General features: G+C 50.0%; 1 protein-coding gene across 7 annotated transcripts in view; it reads right to left on the reverse strand.

Annotated features, from left to right (window-relative positions):
- CAMK1G (calcium/calmodulin dependent protein kinase IG) overlaps nucleotides 1-19,443 on the reverse strand; it is a 30,946-nt gene extending 11,503 nt beyond the window's left edge. Inside the window, exons 1-7 of one of the 7 annotated variants that reach the window (XM_027565720.1) lie at nucleotides 19,221-19,443; nucleotides 19,021-19,098; nucleotides 18,070-18,196; nucleotides 15,942-16,101; nucleotides 9,697-9,817; nucleotides 3,716-3,844; nucleotides 741-815 (exon numbers count right to left, since the gene is read on the reverse strand). In XM_027565720.1, coding sequence (XP_027421521.1) covers nucleotides 741-815; nucleotides 3,716-3,844; nucleotides 9,697-9,788 — 296 coding nt within the window. In that variant the 5' untranslated portion in view covers nucleotides 9,789-9,817; nucleotides 15,942-16,101; nucleotides 18,070-18,196; nucleotides 19,021-19,098; nucleotides 19,221-19,443. The other 6 variants (XM_027565719.1, XM_027565716.1, XM_027565718.1 and 3 more) reach the window with 6 other exon arrangements.
- Nucleotides 19,444-19,984: the final 541 nt, after the last annotated feature.

The following is a 19,984-nucleotide window of genomic DNA, read 5'->3' on the forward strand; positions in this document are numbered from 1 at the left end:
TATTGAATTGCTATCTATCTACTTATGGCTTCTACTTCCATGGTAATTTTACCCTGGAGTGATGCTAAGATATTTAATACCCAGTTTAGAGAACACGGGGGGCTTTCCTAGTGGCTCAGATGGTAAAGAATTAGTCTGCAATGCAGGAGACTTGGGCTTGATCCCTGCATTGGGAAGATTCCTCTGGAGAAGGGAAAGGTTACCCACTCCAGTATCCTTGCCTGGGGAATCCCATGGACAGAGGAGCCTGGCAGGCCACAGTCCACGGGGTTGCAAAGAGTCGGATACAACTGAGCGACTAACACTTTCACTTCATTTTCTTTATGGACCATGGACTTATGGGTCAAAATGGACTCAAGCCACAGTGCCAGAGGAAGGTTCTGGAGGCCTCCTGCTATGCTGGGCACTACCCTTTCAATTGTAGGGTTGTGAGGCGGTCCAGAAAGTCTGAGAGGCATGGGGAAGCAGGGAAGGATGGACAAGTTAGGGCTACAGCCATTTCAACAAGTGGTAAGGCTACAATGGTTCATACCAACTCAATTATCAGCCCTAGTTTTAACTCTCGGTCCACTCAGAACACGTCCACAACCAGAAAGAACTCTTGGCATGTCAAAGCCTCTTGAACTAATCCTTGATTTGTCTTTTAATCACAATCCTTCCCTTACCACTGACAAACCTCTTCTAGGCTTCTAAGGCCCCACCAGACTCTGTGTCGGGGAAGAGGGTCGCCATGCACTTACAGCTGCATGACCAGGTAGTAGTGAGTGGTGCTCTCATAGATGTCCTCCAAGGTCACAATGTTCTCGTGCTTGATCCTGAGGAAGAGAGAGGGTCACCGTGAGTGACCTATGGTTCACGTGGTCCAGACAGAGAAAGCAGATCTAGCTTAGATGGACTTTGATTTCTTTCAGAGACTTCTGATGACAATGTTTAGGAAGACAGGATCCTTGTGACGCCTTCCTGATAAGTAGGCAGTCACAAAGAAATTCCAAAGAAAAGATTCCCAGCATGGTATTCAATTCGCATTTATGAGTGGGTAACTGATCCTCCTGACTTCAAGGAACAAACACCTCACTGTTACTCCAGGAATCTCTTTAAACTTTACCTAGAGAGAAAGCTCAAAGAGCTGAGGGAAGCTGAGGGATCTGTGATCATTAGTTTATTTTGAAAAATGGGGCTCCAGGTCTCCTTCGGAAACATCCCATCAAGTGTGATCCCTCAACAGCTGGGATGTAGGTTAGCTAAGCCTCCTCATGGATAACCTAGAAGGAAGCATTGCAAGATGATTGTTCCAGGATATTGTGAGTAAGACAGATGCTCATTTTGAGGGTCAGTTCCATGGGAAGCCTTAGATCAGTGATTCTCAAGCGGGGGCTCTTTTGTCCCTCAGGGGATCTTTGACAATACCTACTGACGTTTTTGTTTGTCACAATTGGGGACGGGGGATGTGTTCCTGGCATTCAGTAGGTAGAGACAGTAATGTTGCTAAGCACCCTGCAATGCTTAGGAGAACCCTCAACACAACAAAGAATTAATTGGTCTAAAATGTCAGTAGCACCTAGGCCAAGAAACCCTGCCCTGGACTACCTTTGTCTGGGATTACTCAGAGGCTGAGTCAAGCAGAATAATCATATTAACTGAGGGGTTGGTTTGCAAGCAGCAATTCTGTGCATGCCCATCCAGGAGGAAAGTCTCTACCCAGGGGAAGAGGTAGTTTTACCCAGGGCTGTGCAGTACAAGGATTAACTTCAACTTGGAGACAGCTGGACCTGACTTCAGGTCCATTTGCTACTTGGCTAATCTTGGCTGGTTTACTCAAACCTTTCAAACCTTGCTTTCCTTGTCCATACAGTATATCCCTCCCATAGAATTATATCAGGATGAAAAGTGATAAGACACGTAAAATGCTTAGTACAGCGCTTGAGGAATAGTAAGCACATAATCAGGAGTAGCTAGCATCTTGAAGATGTTAAAAAAAAATACAGACTCCATGCAGTGACTGTGATGGATTCATCTACATTTATAAGCTGATGATGCTAACAGTAATCTATTGATGATTTACTCACTGAACAAACACTTATTGAATATCTATGCTGTTAGGGACTGGATACAATGTAATGATAAGAAGGACCAGTGAGCCTATAGTCTCTCTCTACCCTAATCTCTCTGGAGCCCAGACCAACACTTCTACCAGACACTCCTATGTAGAGATAGCTGGATATATTTATTCAATATGTATAGAGGTAGGTGGATATTTATATTCAATATATTGCAACCCATTGCTATTTCGTCTCAGCCTACACATCCTTTCCATTTGCTGTCCTAAGCAATGAATGATATGCCTGTCCACAGAACAGCTCCATCTCAAGGTCTTTTTTAATGCTTTTTTTCTTTTATACTCCTTCCAGCCAACCCCAACCACCTCGCTCTCTGAAATATCTCTGGGATTCAGTCTTCCTGCTGCCACGTGATCTTGCCACCACCTCTGGTCCTCATCCCTGGCCTCGATGATTGAGAAAGTTTGGCAGTTGGTCTTCTGCCCTCTAGGCTGGCACCCTCCAATCCATCCACCACCATGCTTAAGAGGGATGGCTCTAAAATATAAACCGACCATGGAAATTTTGCCTTAAAACCCCTTGATGACTTTTCTCTGCCAACAGAATAAAGCCGATATTCTTTCTCATGGCATCCCACACCCTTTCAGGTCCCCTTCTCTGCTGCTTCACCTGTCCCTTGACGGCGCCCACTCTCAGTTCAGGGGCTTTTCAGTTCTAACTCTCCCCTCATGTCCCTTGCCCTTCCATGATCCTATGTTCATATTTATGCTACACTTGACCTGACTTCTCTTTCTGCACTGCCCTTCCTGTCTCCATAAAATGCTACTCACCCATCAAGGTCTGTTGTCTTTGAAAATGTACCTAAAATTCATACTCACGAAGACACACATACAGGCAACACGAATCTCTGTCTCTTCTACACTCTGCCTTTTGCTAGTGTGGCTCACAACCAATGGGACTGGCATTTGTTATGGGCACCTCTGTCTCTGCTAACAAAGATATGAGTTCCTGAGGATAAAGCGTTTTTTCGACTTCATCTTTGTGGTCCTGATGCCTAATCACTTTTGGATTACTGTAGGAGTTCCGTAGGGGTTTGGTTTCTGAGTCCTGTTGTAAACATTTGATGACTTGCTAGTGTTGTCTCCATCGTGATAGTTGGAACACTGAACCTACATTTGCGTTAGAAGAAATTGAGGCTCATTTCCAAATCTTGTACTGCTGCTGCTGCTAAGTCACTTCAGTCGTGTCCGACTCTGTGCGACCCCAGAGACGGCTGCCCACCAGGCTCCCCCATCCCTGGGATTTTCCAGGCAAGAACACTGGAGTGGGTTGCCATTTCTGTACTACTTCCTTAAGTGTTACTTCTTTCTGGTGTTGACTTTCAATTGATTTTTGGTCCTTTGAGCTAATTACTTTGTGGTCTATGTGTACCACCAGCTCTGCTCTCAGTTGATCACTAGTTGTTTTGATGAAAAAAAAATCAGCTAGGATAGCTGTCTGGCTAATATAGCTGATGGATCAAACTGACTCATCAGCTCGAGCAAAGGGAGTTCATACCTTTGGGGTGGAAATCCCACCTCAGTCTCTCTCAAAGGTCATTTGTGAAGGAAAGGTTGTGATCCCCTGGTCGTCCTTGACCAACAGTAAGACCCACTCACTTTTTCAGCACAGCGATCTCATTCTCCAGGCTGCTGTCCCGGAAGGCAGGTGACTTTTTGATGCACTTCAGGGCAAAGAGCTTCCCAGTTACCCTTTGCTTCACCAGGAAAACTTCTGAGAACGCTCCTCTGAGTAGAGAACACCAAGAGATAAACATTAGTACTGGCAGGCGAGGGAACCCTGCTGGAGACAAAAGCAAAGGGCAGATGAAAGAAGGTGTGGCTGGTAATTTGCTTCATTGTCATCATGGGCACCATGGCAGATCCTATCTGACATGCCATTGTATTCTTTGACTCAGGGGCTAGAGGGCTGGTTGCTCTGGCCTAGTTCCACGATTTGGAAATGATTCTCAGAAACTCTGCTTTAGGTCTGCAGATTTCTCCTCTTGGCAAACCTTTTAAGGAGAGGCCACTGCTGATCTTAGAGAGGCAGCGTATGGCAAATTCTGTAAAGAAGTGCCCAACTATACGCTTACAACCCCAACTGCTGTAGCTTCGTGGTTCCCCAGTTAGGGCAGCCTTCAGGAGCTCCTTAGTAAAGGACTCACTAAGCTGCTTTCAAAGCACAGAGCTCAAGTAATTTACACCAGAAACACCAATGGTGGAGACACTCTAGCTGCTGGTGAAGATGCGTGAACAAATGCTACAACTGTACATTCTGAGAAAACTTAATTAAAAAAAAAAAAAAAAGAGAGAGAGCGAGAGAGGTCACTACAGAGTCAATTTACTTGTCTTCTCCCGACATGGTGTGGGCTTCCTTGATAGGAATAATTACTCCTGAATATTCATTGGAAAGACTGATGCCCAAGCTGAAAGTCCAATACTTTGGCCACCTAATGTGAAGAACTGATTCATTTGAAAAGACCCTGACGCTGGGAAAGATTGAGGGCAGGAGGAGAAGGGGACAACAGAGGATGAGAGGTATCACCGACTCAATGGACATGAGTTGGGTAAACTCCAGGAGTTGGTGATGGACAGGGAGGCCCGGCGTGCTGCAGTCCATGGGGTCGCAAAGAGTTGGACACAACTGAACGACTGAACTGAACTGAACTGAAAGAATCTGCCTGCAATGTAGGAGACTCCGGTTCCATTCCTGGGTCAGGAAGGTCCGCTGGAGAAGGGATAGGCTACCCACTCCAGTGTTCTTGGGCTTCCCTTGTGGCTCAACAGGTAGAGAAATTCACCTGCAGTGTGGGAGACCTGGGTTCACTCCCTGGGTTGGGAAGATCGCCTGGAGAAGGAAAAGGCTACCTACTCCAGTATTCTGGCCTGGGGAATTCCATGGACTGTATAGTCCACCGGGTCGCAAAGAGTCAGACACGACTGAGCGACTTTCACTTTCAGCATGGTGTTGTCCCTGCTTGGCAGTTAGAAGTAGCACTGAGAGATGGGGCTCTAACCTGAGAGAGAAAAGACTCCTCTGTTAGTTTTAGAGGCTGATGACTACTGTGATCCAACCATCAGCGGCAAGGGGGCTGAGCATCTGCTTGCTCAGTAGTATCTGTGAGAACGAAAAACAGAGCCCAGCTGCTCTGGGCAGGCTGTCTGAAGATGGAGAAGTTGGAACCCAGTGAGAACACAGGGTAGGATTCCAAACTGCAGGCTTCTTGGTTTAAGGGCTGTGTCGGGGGCGCTGGTCCTCTAAAGACGAGGCTATAACAACATTTAGTGAACAGTGGATGCTGGGGCCTGATGTTAGAACCTCAGATTTTGGGTAACAAGTCATATACCCAGTTTCTTCATCCAAAAAATGAGAATGTCAATAGTATCTGATTCATAGGGACATTGAGGAGAGTATGTGAGTTAGCAGGTGTAAAGTGCATGAAAGTGTACCTGCCATCTAGTTAACCACACGTGTAAAATACTATTACCCTTATAAGTACTATTTTAGGGAGAACACAGGTTAGTAACGAGACGAGACAGAGTTGGGGGGGAAATAGCGGAGCCATCCTCTCCCTGCCATCTGGGGGTTCTAGCATGGAGGCTAGTGGCAGTCCAGCTTCCGGAAGGACATCCAGAATCTGCATTAGAAAGCGCTTGGTTTCCGGTGTCTGTTTCCTGCTTCCCCCAGCTGCACTTGGATCCGAGTTAATTAGAGCCTTCAGAGCTTGCTCTATTCATTCATTCACCCATCCCTCCAATCAAGATTTATTGAGCACCTACTGAGTCTTAGACACTAGAGATAAAAAGGAAAGTTTTTATTCTGCTCTTAAGCAGCCTGTAAATTAGTGAAGAGCCCAGACAAACGAGCAATTAGCATTCACTTTGAAAAATGCTGTTAGGCTTTCCAAGATCGCGGGTTGAGCTGACAGAACCTCTCTGTGTCAGGCCCTGGGATTAGTACTGGTCTGGCTTAGAATCTAGTGTCAGAAATAAGACACAGACAGATCCACAGGAAATGCTATGACCCCACAGGAAACAGACACTAAAGAGAGGGCCTTGGCTGTGCTTGGGAGGGTGGGTCACACACTGCACAACCCCAGCAGAGGCCGTCACCTCAGAGCCACTGTATCTTTTCATACAATAATTACGATAACATTTTTACTCTGGACCACGAGCTAGAGAAAAGGGCCTTTTTTCCCCCTAATGTGTACAAAGTGACCTCTTGGGTTGGCTGAGAATCACATCATTCGTGGCCCTCTGACTTAAGAACATGCTGAGCTCAGTTTTAAGGGATCAGTGAGGGTTAGCCCAGGGAAAAAACAAGTTGGAAGTGATGTTTCAGGTGGGGGTGAGGAAGAAGCAGGATTAAAAAGCCTGGAAGCGCAGAACAGCAGGGAGGGGTGGGGCTGCTGGAGGGTGGTCCAGCCCCTTTGTTATGGATGAGGCAGAGAACGAGGGGAGATGGATGCGGAGGGACACCGGGTCCTATGCCTGGCTCTGGGTGGAAAGTGCTCATGTGTTTGTGTGATGGACGGATGGAGGGAGGGAGGTTGGATGGGTGAACGGGTAGGAAGTTTGGACTGGGATTATCACTGTGTTCCACTCTTCTGAAGACCTTGCTTTCCTTATAAAGGAGCGTTGAACCACACGGCCTTAAAGATTCCTCCCACCTGTGATGTTCTCAGGTTTGCCTTCGGACTTCTCCTTTTGCCTGTATCTTTGGAACCGCACGAGGATGGTTCCCTGATTTCAAAGCTGACACCCCCTCTGAGTCCACTTGGAAAAAGAGATCCAACTAAGAGCTTCCTGGGGGATCTGTCCTGCAGTGAGTGGCATCTCCTAGGGTTGTGCAATGTTGTGGTAATTACTGCTCTTCTGCTCAGGCTGCTTTATGCATGGTGTGTGTGTTTATGTGTGTGTGTGGAGCAGGGGCAGAGAGGGATTAGAGGACTTAATTGTGCCGTCTGCCAGACTGGGGAGCAGAGAGCTAGTTTTGAGTGGCCAAGGTTGCATGGGTCAGAAGGCAAGACGGCTGAACTTCAGTGCTAAGAGCACTTGCCATGATAGAACTTGATTTGCGTTTCCTGCTCTGAACAGCTTTCTGCTCTTGCTGGGAGCAGGGGTGCTAGAAGAGGAAGGGAGGAACCAAGAAGAAAAATCTCCTCCTGGGCCTTGAAAAAAGGAGGCCTGGTGCTCAAAGACATACCCTCTGTAATGGACGACTTTTGCCAAGTGTCCCTACAGCTGCCCAGGGCCCTGGAATTGTGGGTGATGTCTGGATAGATTTCACAAAAGCCTATTTTCCCCTGATGGGTGGTTCCAGGGGAGCTGAGGACTAGGGGGACGGCGCCTTCATTGTGAGATCCTGGCGCTTCCTGAACAGGGCAAGTCGGCGCTGCCTCTCTGCCGAGATCACCCGACCTGGGTAATGCCACGGGGTCTGCAGCCTGGGCTGCCTGTCCCCATCCTGAGCGCCGCAGGGGTGTCTTCTCCCGAGCTTCTGTTCGCCTTAGCTGCTGCAACAGCTGTGACTTGCCCCGTCTTGTCTGTCTGCTCCCCTCATATTAGTGCTGGGCTGGGTACGTGAGAACCACCAACAACACAAAATATAGATGGCTGGCCGCCGGGTCCTAGCCCCTTTAAATTCCAGTTTAGTATCCTGAGACCAGGAAGCTGTATTTTTCAAAAATTCCCTAGACTGAAATGAAACTAGGAAATGATTCCTTTTCTTGACTGTGACAGTGGCACTGTGGATATAGGAGAAAATGCCTTCGTTCTCAGGTGGCGCAGACAGAGGATCCAGAGACGATGTGTCATGATGTATGCAACTTGTTTACAAATTGTGCGGTGAAGTGTGTGTGTGTGTAAAGCAAATACAGTGAAATGTTAACAATTGGGTTTAGGTGATAGGTATAGCAGAGTTCACTGTACTATTATTTCCCTTTCACTTAACATTTTCATACTTAAACGTTAGAGGCATAATAAGCTCCCCAGGTGGCTCCCCTATCCCCTGGCGTTTAGAAGCTGCTTGGCAGACTTCACTGAGCTCCTTGAGGGTGGCACACCTCTGTCTCCGAATGTCCTGTAGCACAAGTCTGAGTAGACGGTGAATACACTCTTGTCAACCTGGGCTTCTTTTTGCCTCTTTCTCTGGATTTTTTTAGCAAAGCATTTTTGATTCACTCATAAGTTGTCCTTCTTTCCTGCCCAAACGCCCCTGCTAACCACCCCTGTCTTGGCAAAGGCCCTTCATGGACAGCGGATGCTCTAAGGCCCAGGGTGGCCGCTGAGACCCTCCTGTGTGCTGAGTGCCACCCCTGCCTGGGATGGGAGGGCCCAGAGGCCTCCTCTCAGGGCCGAGCTGGCTCCTCTCTGGTTTCAGAGACTGTGTGGGCAGCATCACTGCCTAAGGTCACTGCCTCCTAGCCAGGAGGAGGGAGCTAAACTTAGCCAGAGTTGGCTCAAAGGAAAGCTGGCTTGCGTGGACAGCCCACGAAGGGCCCCTCGCATCCCCAGCCCAATTAGCCTAGACTAATTAGCTGACCAGCAGGGGTTTGGAGGCCATGAGAGCCGGTGGCCCGGAGCCGCTGCCAGCCTGCGTCAGAGGCCGCGGCCTCCTGGAGGCAAGGCAGGACTAAGTGGAGAGTCAGCCCCAGGCAGGCTGTCTCTGCTCCACCAGGCGTGCAAGCGCTGTCCAGGGGCAGACACAGACACCCCAGAGGCGGGCAGGAGCTTGGCTATAACTCGACTTTATTTTTCCAACATGGTGCTTCAGTATGGAGCCAAGAAGATGGTGGTGGTGGTGGCCGTGCACGTGTGCTCAGTCATGTCTGACTCTTTTCGACTCCATGGACTGCAGCCCGCCAGGCTCCTCTGTCCATGGGTTTCTCCAGGCAAGAATCCTGGAGTGGGTTGCCATGCCCTCCTCCAGGGGATCTTCCCAATCCAGTCATCGAACCCAGCAGACAGATTCTTTACTGTCTGAGCCACCAGGAAAGTCCAAGAATACTGGAGTGGGTGGCCTATCCCTTCTCCAGGGGAATCTTCCTGACCCAGGAATCGAACTGGGATCTCGTTCATTGCATGCTGATTCTTTACCAGCCGAGCTACCAGGGAAGCCCTAGAGGATGGTGACGGTGGGAGGCAATTCAGGTGTGTGTAACCCATTGGCTTCATAGCCTCAGAAGCACCACCTTCTGTAGACAGCAGACAGTGGGTTTGACCTGTTCACTGTGAGGGGAGTGGAATGAGGAAGCCAGGTGAGGAGGCCCAGGAAGGTTCAGGTCACTGGATCCCTGGAAGTGCTCCAGAACTCCTCTTCCCTGCAACCAGGGCAGGACTCACAAGTTGTTATGGATCTGGAAGCAGGGCGGGGTCTCGGGCGGGGGGTGGGAGAAGGCAGAACCTTGGGGAAAGGGCTGAATTGACCTCTGTATCACCCCAGGGCACCTTTCCCTGAACCTCCCCTCGAAGCCCCTACTCTGCTCCTGCAACCTGTTGAGATGGTGTATCATCTGCTGCTGGCCCAGGACAGCTGTCTCCAACCCGCCCCCAACCAGCAGGCAGCCCCGCGCCCCAGCCTCGGCCCCTGGACTCACGATCCCAGCACTTCCATGAAGATGAAAGTTTTCCGGATGTTGGTGGTCTGTTTCTTCCAGGAACTGCAGTCATCCTCTTCCTTTCGACCCATCGCCTCCAGAGTTGAAGCTTCTGGGGATGCTTGGTTTGAGGAAGGGAAGAAAGGATCTGATCAGGTAATTTCTCCAATAGGATGAGAACAAGTTGTAAAAAGGATCTATAATACTCACATCCTTCATGTAACAACTAGGAGTAAGGACGGGGAGCAAAATCCGGATAACTGGCAAAAATAGGTTACATTACCATGATGAATTTTATTGACAGGCCACTACATGCCTATTGAGTGTGTCCCATGCTCACAGGGCTTAGACTCTCATAATGGAAACTCCCCCTTGTGCAAATGTCTTTAAGGACAATAACACATTTACAAATAGATTAACATTGGACTATCCACCTTGAAGGGATCTGAACTGTTTATGATACCACTAGAGCTTCCCTGGTGGCTCAGACAGTAAAGAATCTGCCTGCAACGCTGGAGACCCGGGTTTGATCCCTAGGTGGGGAAGATCCCCTGGAGAAGGAAATGACAACCCCAAGTTTTTTTTTTTATTGATTCAGACTACCGACTCAGCCGGACTTCTATTATCACAGCTTGGCTGCCTCCTCCAATCATTACTATTCTTAACTTCTCTCCTACTATTCTGAGTTAAATGAATGAATAGTAGATGAATGAGCATCGTTTTTCCTCTGCAACTCCCACAACATTTAGCACGGTGCTGTAAAAATAGTTCCTCATTAAAATCTGAATTGAAATGTGCCCTGAGTTTATATTAGGCTTCTCTCAGTACTAAATAGTGTATTTATTCAACGGTCAACACCTACGATGTGCCAGGGGCTGTATGTACCCTATCTCACTCCCCCTAGATAGTACCTTCGGGAAACCCTCTTCATCCGTCAGTGTGTGTTTGTTTTCCTGACTGACGTAATGAGAACTGGAGAACCAGAGAAGTGGTCTTATATCCTAGTGTGGTAGATAGAGCAGATCTCAAATCTTTTATAAGGATGATTCAGGATGTATCTGAAGATCAGATCATGTAGCCAAGATTATAGGGCTAATGGTTTGCATTCTAGATTTCTTATTCAAGATTAGGAACAGAAGCTATGGATCTCCTACTATATTATACTGCATTCTAGCCTCTTGACACTTAGTTCTATGGTCTTCAGTCTTACTTAGTGTTTTTCAATGCATTTCTAGACAAATGGGTTCCTGTTACATTTCACTGTTAGGTAACATTGCTTATGGTACTCAGTGTATAACCCAGTGGTCAGATGAAGAACACTGGCTTTAAAGTGCCAGAAGACTGGAGAAGTCAGGAACCAAGCAAGTGAGCTAGTATGTACACAGTGCTAAAGCCTGGATAAACCAAGAAAGAACAGAACCTGAGCTTGTTACAGAAACGATCAGGTCTCCCTGGTCTTCTTTAGGTGAAGGTCAAAGAGGACTCATGTCATAAAGTAGCTTCTAGGTTCTTCTCTGCCTTTAAGTCATACCTGGGGGGCTTAAGACCCTGGAAATAAGAAGAATGTGACCGAGCGTGGTTCTTGCTAGGAGGAAGAGGCGTGGAAAGACTGACAATTCTGGCCCAAGTGGATCCTGAGAAGGAGATGGGAAGACAGATGGTGTAGTTGGCAGAAGCACACATCTTGGTTTCTAACCCTCTTGGAGTAAGCACCCATCCAGGAACAGAGGAGATCAGGGACGTGGATGAGTGGGCTCCCCAGGACCCTGATGGTGGGAGACTGCAAGCCTAGGAGGAACTCTGACCGCAACCACATTGAACAGTCGCCTCTGGGTGGCCAGGGGTGGGTGGGAAAGCAGGGTCACATGGACTGCAGGGACCCCAGAAGCTTCCCAGGGCCTGAGGGGGCTGCAGCTGGCTTGGACAAGCTCATGGTGTCTAACATGCTCCATGCTCAGTGGCCTCATGTTGTTAGCATGGAATCAGCCACCATGGGAATACTTACACAATGGAAACAGGCAAATGTTACCATCGGGACCTCTCTTCCACTCCTTCTCTTAGCCCCCAAGAGCCAGACGGTAAACATCTACCAGCTTACCTCTGCCCATGGCCCTGGAGAGGGGATATATAACTACCAGGGTGCCTGTCAACCAGAGTCCAGAAGAAGAGACAGCTACAATCAGGGCTTCTCAGATGGAAGCAAATGTCTGGGGTCAGGGCTTTAGTGGAAGGTGTCAGCATGACACCCTAGGGGCCAGATGGAGCCCGGTGCACTGCAGAGGCCCCTGGGCAGCCTCTGGCAAGATCCCCGAGAGCCATGATGCGAGGCCCCTGATAAGTCTGGGTCCCCCTTCTCCCTGCCACTAGCAGGCTAAGTAAGTACCTTAAACACAGAAGGCCACCTTGAAATAGAACAGGGGGAGGAAAGGTCGTCGCAAGGCTGTGTGTTTTCTTCAAAGACACTGGATCAGCCAAATGAGACTCTTTATTAACCATGAGGTCATATGTTTACGGACAAGGTTATAATGGACAAGGTCAAATGTAAAGTTTCCCTTTTTGCTGTCTGGTAAGGCTGGAGTCCAAGGGGAAGCTTTCATAGGAAATAAAGAAGCTATATTCCCTTTGTACATTTCAGTCTAGTGTGTAAATGTGCAACCTGGCTATATAATGCATGCCAAGTCACTTCAGTCGTGTCTGACTGTGTGCAACCCTAAGGGCTGTAGCCCATCTGGCTCCTCTGTCTGTGGGATTCTCCAGGCAAGAATGCTGGAGTGGGTTGCCATGCCCTTCTCCACCCAGGGACTGAACCCACATCTCTTATGTTGCCTACACCTACCTTGGCAGGCGGGTTCTTTACCACTAGCGCCACCTGGGAAGCCCCATAGAGGCTCTTATTATGAAAGACACATGTGGGCAATGATAAGCATTCTTTAGCATTGGGTCCAGCCAGATGTAGGCCCAGTGTACTCCTCCTTCATATCTCTAGGCCCATTGGTTGATTTATTCCTTTTGGCAGGATGGCAGCCAAGAGGGACCACAGCAGCTGAGGGTCCAGGCACTGGCCAGCGGAGGACCCACCAGCAATGTGATGGGCTGATCTCGAACTTTGAGAGCACAGTCGCCAAGGTGGAGACAAATGAACGCTGAGTGGCAGAGACTGCTTTGGGGAAGATGAGATATTAGAATAGAGGGCTATCTTTAGCCAGGTACTATTCTGCAGATTCTTAGCCCCAAATCTAGCAGCTTCCACTTATCACAGTTATTGGCAGCTGGACTTGGACCAAATGCATCTTACTGTCTAGATACACAACAGCTGAGAAGTCTTGAAGGCTGTAGGGGATGAGGGTCAAGGCTTGGATCTTACAAGGAGCAACAGCATTAGTTTGTGCGACTCCCTCTGTGTCTCCCCCTCCATAGAACAACAGGCCTTCAGATGCCCCTTTTCCAAGTAAGGAGCCAACCCAGAGCCTTCTTTCCAGTGCACGTCCATCCATCCACGGGGCGCGCGTCACTCCCCTTTCTGGAACCCCTTGGATTGATGGTCTCACTCTCCAGGAGGCATCACCGCCTCATTAGCAGCTCTGTACTCACTGTTCCTTCTTTCCCATTGCTCTTAAATAGCTTAAAAACACAGTATTCTTAGCCTAAGCTCAGCTATACGAAAACATCTTTCCCGCCCACCCCTACTCCCATACACTCCATCCTAACGATTCAGTTCCATCTTCCAAGCCACGTGGAAAGCTCAGGGCCCCCGTCTGAAACCCCACTGAAGTTCCACTTCATTCCCTCCTTGATCGTGGAGAAATCTCAGGACCTCGCTGCCCCTGTGCACTGGGGGCCTGACTGGACACTGAGCTGGGGCGGGGCAGGGGCAGCCTGCTATTGCTGCCTCTTGCTTCTTTGCCTGGAAATCTTCCCCCTCCTCTCTCGACTTCTGTAATTGAGGCCCTTTCAGTGGAGGAAAAAAAAAAAAAAAAACAAATTCTGAGGAGGTTGAAACTTCAGTATTGTTTTCACTTGCTTCTAAAGTGATTCCTGCAGAACAATGCCTGGCTTTTAGTTCCTGCTCTGTGGTGTGGTCTTCCACAAGACTGATGGCCTTCCTGATCTCTTGGGAGAAAATTTCATAGCTTGGGGGAGTGGGGGAGCAGGGCGGGAAGACCACGGATGGAAAAGTTCTTCCTAAAGGCTGCACAACCTTCTGGTGGGCTCTGCCCCGGATCGTGACCCTTTCTGAGCTTCTGGGAATGGGCTGGTGGCATCCAGCATGGCTACGTATGAGATTCTGGTGAGAGATGCTCAGGCTGTGAGCCTGGGAGGCAGGCATGCTTCACATACTTCTTCCATGGAACACTGCTGTCCTTGTCTCCTTCCCAGGCTCCATCTGGTCACCGGGGGCGGTGGGAGGGGGGCAGTATTAGCCCCAGACAGAACTCGAAGGCGGAGGAAGCTTATCCTCACCATTGTCGTCACCATATCCCATAGGGATCCAGTCACCTCCTGACCCCACCCTGCCCTGGGCCCTCTCTCCCTGGACCCTCATTCCTGTCTGCCCTGATCTGCATGGCTTCCTTAGCTGAAGTTTTCTACTTTGAGTCATAGCCACTTAAGACTCTGCTCCGAGGTGCTTAAAAAAAAAAAAAAAGAATCAGCAGGGCTAATTGCTTCAGTGTCACCCCACCTGATCGGATGTCCCAAAATCTCAGGGGCACCACGGTAGAATCCAGAGGCATTCAACGCAATCCAAATGTATATCTCCCAAACCAACAGTAGCTTTCTAAGCTGGATGTGAGTAAAGTGGGGGAGATGGACACAGGGAAGGGGAGGATCTTTGAGCAGCAGGTCTGCCGCCTAAACCCAGGGATGATGGCTCTCAACTCTGTCTCTGTGAAGCACCTTCTTCTCCAGGGTCTCACCTGAGGCCTCTGAGCAAGGATGTGTGCGTGCCTCTGGGGCATGTTGGGCAGGCCTCAGAGCCCTCCTGCGGGGCAGGTGTGGCTCTTTCACAGACCCCAGAGGGATCAGCCCACCTGAGACAGTCTCTGGGGTTTCCCACTCCTTGAGAGCATGACTCAGAAAGGGCAGTGGGTCTTAAGAGGGAGGTTATCAGTTGGCTCATCTTTCATAAGAATGTACTCTCTGTCTCCAGGCTAGGGCACACAGAACCAGAGGAATATATACATTGTTTGGCCATAAAGGGGCTAAAAGACCAAAGCTGGGACAGTTTCTGGCCCAGGCCCCACAGTTTCCTGGACTAAATTGCACTTCTCATCATCCCCTGGACTGAGAAGTGCACTGGAAAGAGGTCAGGTTCCGGCTCCAGTCTTGGCGTGGCACCAGTGAGCTGTGCAGCCCTAGGCAGAGTTCTGTACATCTCTGGGCTTTCACCTTTTCCTTAGTAGAAACAGGAAAATGAACTAGATTGGGGTTCCTTGACTTTTTTGTTTTAAGAATATTCGTCCCAGGAGACTCTGCAACCAAAGTGGATTTGCTATCCGCCCCTTCTTGGAGAGTCAAGATCCATGTTAGCTTATTAAAGGCTCTGAGAGTTTTAAAGACACCGCTTCATGTTCTGTAAGCTGGCATCTCCCAACTTTACTAGATTGTAATTGTAAATTCTTTCCTTATGCAACTCCTACGAGCATCCAGAAGATCTAGGCTTGCTCAGAGCCTGCTGGGGAAAATGGGGACTGGGCCAGCTCTGATGCTCTGCGATTGCATACTTGAGCAATATATGACATTTCCAGCAGCGTGCTGTCATCACTCACAGCCCTGCTCTCCTCTTGGTGCGCGGGCACGTGGCCGGGCCTTGTGCGTGCTGTCAGAACCTATCTCCAACCATGGGCTGCAGCTCAAGTGGCTGGTCTGCTTGCCCGGGCCTGGGCCCTGGACCCGAAAGGCCCCTGGACACTTCTTGATGGACAGACTCTCCCAGGAACACCAGCTGCCTCCCCAGCCTTCTCCCTAATCTGGCGCCTCCAAACCCATCTCTGCACGCCAGCTTCTGTCCCCCGCCAGGTCACTGAGGAAGGTTGTTTTTCAATTGCCTCCTGCAGTTTACTTCACTCTCAAACCCACATTTAGGTTTAATCAAACCCTGCTGCACTGACAAGTCAGAATTCACAAGCTGCTTGAGGTTTATTGTGTGACTCTTGCAGAGGAAATAAAGAGGAAATAAGGGGTTTGGGTTGGTGGCTGAGGGGTCGACACATGAGTCACTGGAGAGAGCTGGGCGTGTTCCTTACTCTTCGTGTGTTCGGTTTCCTCCTCTGCTGGATGGGACTAATAATCCCTACTGTCTCCATTTCCCAGAATTCCTGTGGGTGTCCAATACATCAATGGGCACAAAAGCATGCTGCAGCCTCTCAAGCCGTGAGCCCACTTTACAGGCACGGGGATGAATTGCTGGGGGTAGGAGGAGAGGGGAAACAATTGAAATAGGGGTGAGCGCACAGCAGGAGACATGAGTCTGCTGTTTCCCCAGCGGATCTCAGCTCCCACGTGCCTCTCAACTGTGACTCCTTCTCACTGTGATTCTAAAGTGCTTGAGGACACATAACGCTTCATACATCATGGTCCTGAAATGCAGACCAACGATTTTATCTGCTGCTCTCCCAAAAAGGGATCTACTGGAGCACAGAGGGAACCCTGCCCGAGCTGGGTTTCTCCGTGGGCTGATCTCCATCGGGGCTTCTAGTTCTAAGCAGCGCTCAAGGGTCTCATTATTTTTTAATTAATTAATTACTTTTGATTGGCGGATACTTACTTTACAATATTGTGATGGTTTTTGCCATACATAACCAACATGAATCAGTGACAGGTATACATGTGTGCCCCCCATCCTGGAGCCCCCGTCCCACCTCCCTCCCTACCCCATCCCTCTGGGTTGTCCCAGAGCACCGGCTTTGGGTGGCCTGCTTCATGCACCAAACTTGCACTGGTCATCTATTTTGCATACGGTAATATACAAGTTTCAATGCTATTCTCTCACATCATCCCACCTAGGCTTAACTGTGTGTCTGCCACACTTTGCCTTTAAGACCCATTTCCACACGGGAGGTGGGGGAAGTGGGGGGTGGGAGGGGGGCGTCGTTGGTACCCAAGTGGGGCTCACTCTACTGCACCCCTGGGAGGGTGAGAGGAAGGATTGCCGGGAGTGGGAGCAGGAGGAAGGACCATCTTGAGCTCACGATGGCGTGGGTTACACCACTTGAGAAGCTCTGAATTATGCCATGCTTCCCCTTCCCCACCTCCCTGCTCCGGGGCATTGACAACCATCCACAGCCTGTGCAGCGCCCCCACCCCACCCCCCCAACCCCATCGCTAGCTAGCTCGGTTTCACGCAGGCGGCTGCCCAGCCCCAGCCCCCTCGCCCTTGACCACTCGTTTGTAGAGCCGGCTCGAAGCCTGTTTGCAGACAGCCGCCCTCCCTCATTCATGCTGCAGCTCATTCACTCTGCTGCCTCTGGCAGGCTGCGGCTGGGCCCCAAGGCTTATTTATTTCTGGCCGCGTGTCTGTGTGTGAATGGGGGACAGGGAGTCAGGGAGGCACTGGCCTCCTAGAGGGGGATTCATCTCAGTCGCCACCGCCAGGAATTGCACCCAGACCCTCAGGTTTTCGCTGCTGCAGACTGAATCCCTGGGTGGGTGATGCCTGTGCTGGGCGCTTTACCTGCATTATCTTGTTTAATGTCTCCCAAGGTAGGGATCGTTAACCCTGTTTTGTAGTGGAGGTACTGACAGGTGGAGATATTAAGAAAAATGACCTAAATCTAACACAGGAAGGGACAGAGCAGGGCACAAGCCCCAGCCCTTCAGACCCCCACAGCAGTCTCCCTGTCCAACCCCCACCCCTCCCCACATGGAACCTGTTGCCTCTTTCCTGGAGGTGGTTGTCCGAATTTCACTTACCTCCAACCTCATCCTCAGGGTGCTCTCCTATAATCCCACCACCAGACTGATTGCCCCTGGAACATGTGGCTGGCTCCCGTTATCTGGGAAGCCTGGATTTCTCAGCTGTCTCAAATTTACGCTGAGGCTGGACATCTATCTAATGCCTAAGTGACTCCTGGCTCCAGCTCAAACCTTTTCTCAGTCTAACCTTGAGCTTCTTTCCCAAAGTTTTGCCCTCTCTTTCTAAAGAGTGCTCTTAATACACATACAAACACTCACACCCACACCACATCTGTCTGTAGTATAGTATCATGGAAAGGTCTCTGATTATATCAGAAGATCTGGGTGCAAATGCCGCTGTCATCAAATGGATACGACCATATCCAGCTTTGCCTGGTAGAGCCTCAGAGGAAATGCGACTCGCCCCACCAACCCTATGGGCTTGTCTTAAAGATGATTAATTAAAAGCACATTACTCACTGTCAAGTGTGGTCCCCATATCAGGTATTACTAAGCACTTTGTGCTATGGCCTGTGGGGTCTTGTCTTTGGTCCTAGATAAAGCTTCAGCCAAGTAGGACTGCCCGGGGTCGGACTGTCTCCAGCCTCTGATATGAGAAAGATGGTCTCCTTACCCAAGAGGGAACCCTCTTGACTCCCGTGACCCTTCTCAGAGATTTTCCTCTTCATCGGTTGATCTGATTCCAGAACAAGCAGCTGGCCAGCCATGCAGTGCCGCCAGGGCAGCGGTGAGAGAGCCCCGACAACTGCCTCCGGGAGCTTCAGGGTTAATGTTCGTGCGTCAAAGTTACGTGGAGAGAAGGGGCCCCAGTGCGGATGGGGGTGGTGGTGGTGAGTCCAGACCTCCTGTGACCATCCTGACTTGAGAACTGAACTAGGGAAGTTGAAAGACGGAAGGGGAGACAGAGGCGCCCCCGGGGAAGGCGAGGGAGGAGCCGCGTGACTGACAGCGGTGCCGCCGCCGGGTTCTGCATGCTAACGCAGCCGGGACTGGCCGGGAGGGACTGAGGCTGGTCCTTGGGTCTGTGGAGCCACAGGCTGTTTACTAACCTCCTTTCCCCACCTCCCCGCCCCCGCTCCACACTGGCTCTCCTAATCCTCACAACAACCGAACAGGTAGGGAGGACCAGAACAGGGCATTTGACAGATGGGTCAGAGGTTAAGAGATGCAGGCAGAGCAGGAGGGAGGGAGGTGAGGATGCTGGCGGTCCTGACACCCTGCACATGGACGGCCCCTCCAGGCACAGAGCCGACAGGGCTGCCCCTGGAATGCAGGCGGGCATGGCAGGCGAGGCACATACGAATATTTTGCTCCCCTTTCTCTGCCCAGAAGGGCAGAAGGTTCCCACTCAAACCAGCCCTGAAGTTATGGCCAGATGTCTGCCCCCTCACCAGAGATTCCCTCCCAGACCTCCATTCAGACTTATCTTCCCAGGCAGCTACAACTTCCTTCTGACACCTCCAGAGTCAGGCAAGACAGGACCTGGGGCTGAAATAAACACCCAAGTTGTTTCCAAGAGTGGCTGTTGAAACCCACTCTCTTGGTGCCAGCAGCCTCCGGCTAAGCGAAGAAGGCTCCCCGGACCAAATAAAGAAGCAGGTTCATCTTACCCAGGGACTCCAAGAGAATGGTCCTCCTGGTCCTCCTACTCCAGCTCCTACAGGTCTGGGAGGCTCAGCCGGCTCCAGCTCTTCAACAATACACCGAATTAAAGGGGAGGAATGCAGAGATTTTCTTTCCCAGGACGGTAACCAAGCAGTCTTAAAGGGGAGGAAAAGGAGCTAGGGCGGCTTGCATGTCTCCTTCGTTTCCTCTGCCTTTCCTTCCCTCTGAACAGATCCAGAAAAAATCCTTTTGCCCAGGGCCCCTTTTATGCTGTGTGTGTGATTGTGTTTGCGTTGACATGTGTGATGCAGAGAGGGGAGGAATCAAAGGCAAAACAAAATGACAAAGATTGCCATCGGCCTGAATGCGGTGGTAACAGAAAATCAGAGACTGCTTGCCTCAGTCTCCCTCTTAACCACTCTGTAGCTGGTATATGTTGTCTCAGATACCTTCCTGAGCAATAAGACACCTATACTGGCTGAAGGTAGAGACAGTAGAGCCCCCTGGGTCTTACAGAACGGGAGGAGAAGCACTTGGGTGTCCCGCAGGGGGACACAGTGCTGGATGGCTTCACCCGGTATTGGTGGTAGGTCCCCTGTTTTTAGAAGTAAAGCATTCCGATCCCTAAGTCTGCCATCCTCTTTTCAGTCCTAACCTGTTGGCCCCCAAGGAGACCATTCCCCTCCTTCCGGAAACTCTAGGCTCTTAAATTGTGCCTTTGCAGTTTTTATCACTTGGGTTTTTTGAATAAACACCACATTCCTATGGG

The sequence above is a fragment of the Bos indicus x Bos taurus genome, chromosome 16 (genome assembly GCF_003369695.1).
Source record: "Bos indicus x Bos taurus breed Angus x Brahman F1 hybrid chromosome 16, Bos_hybrid_MaternalHap_v2.0, whole genome shotgun sequence".
Lineage (NCBI taxonomy): Eukaryota > Metazoa > Chordata > Mammalia > Artiodactyla > Bovidae > Bos > Bos indicus x Bos taurus.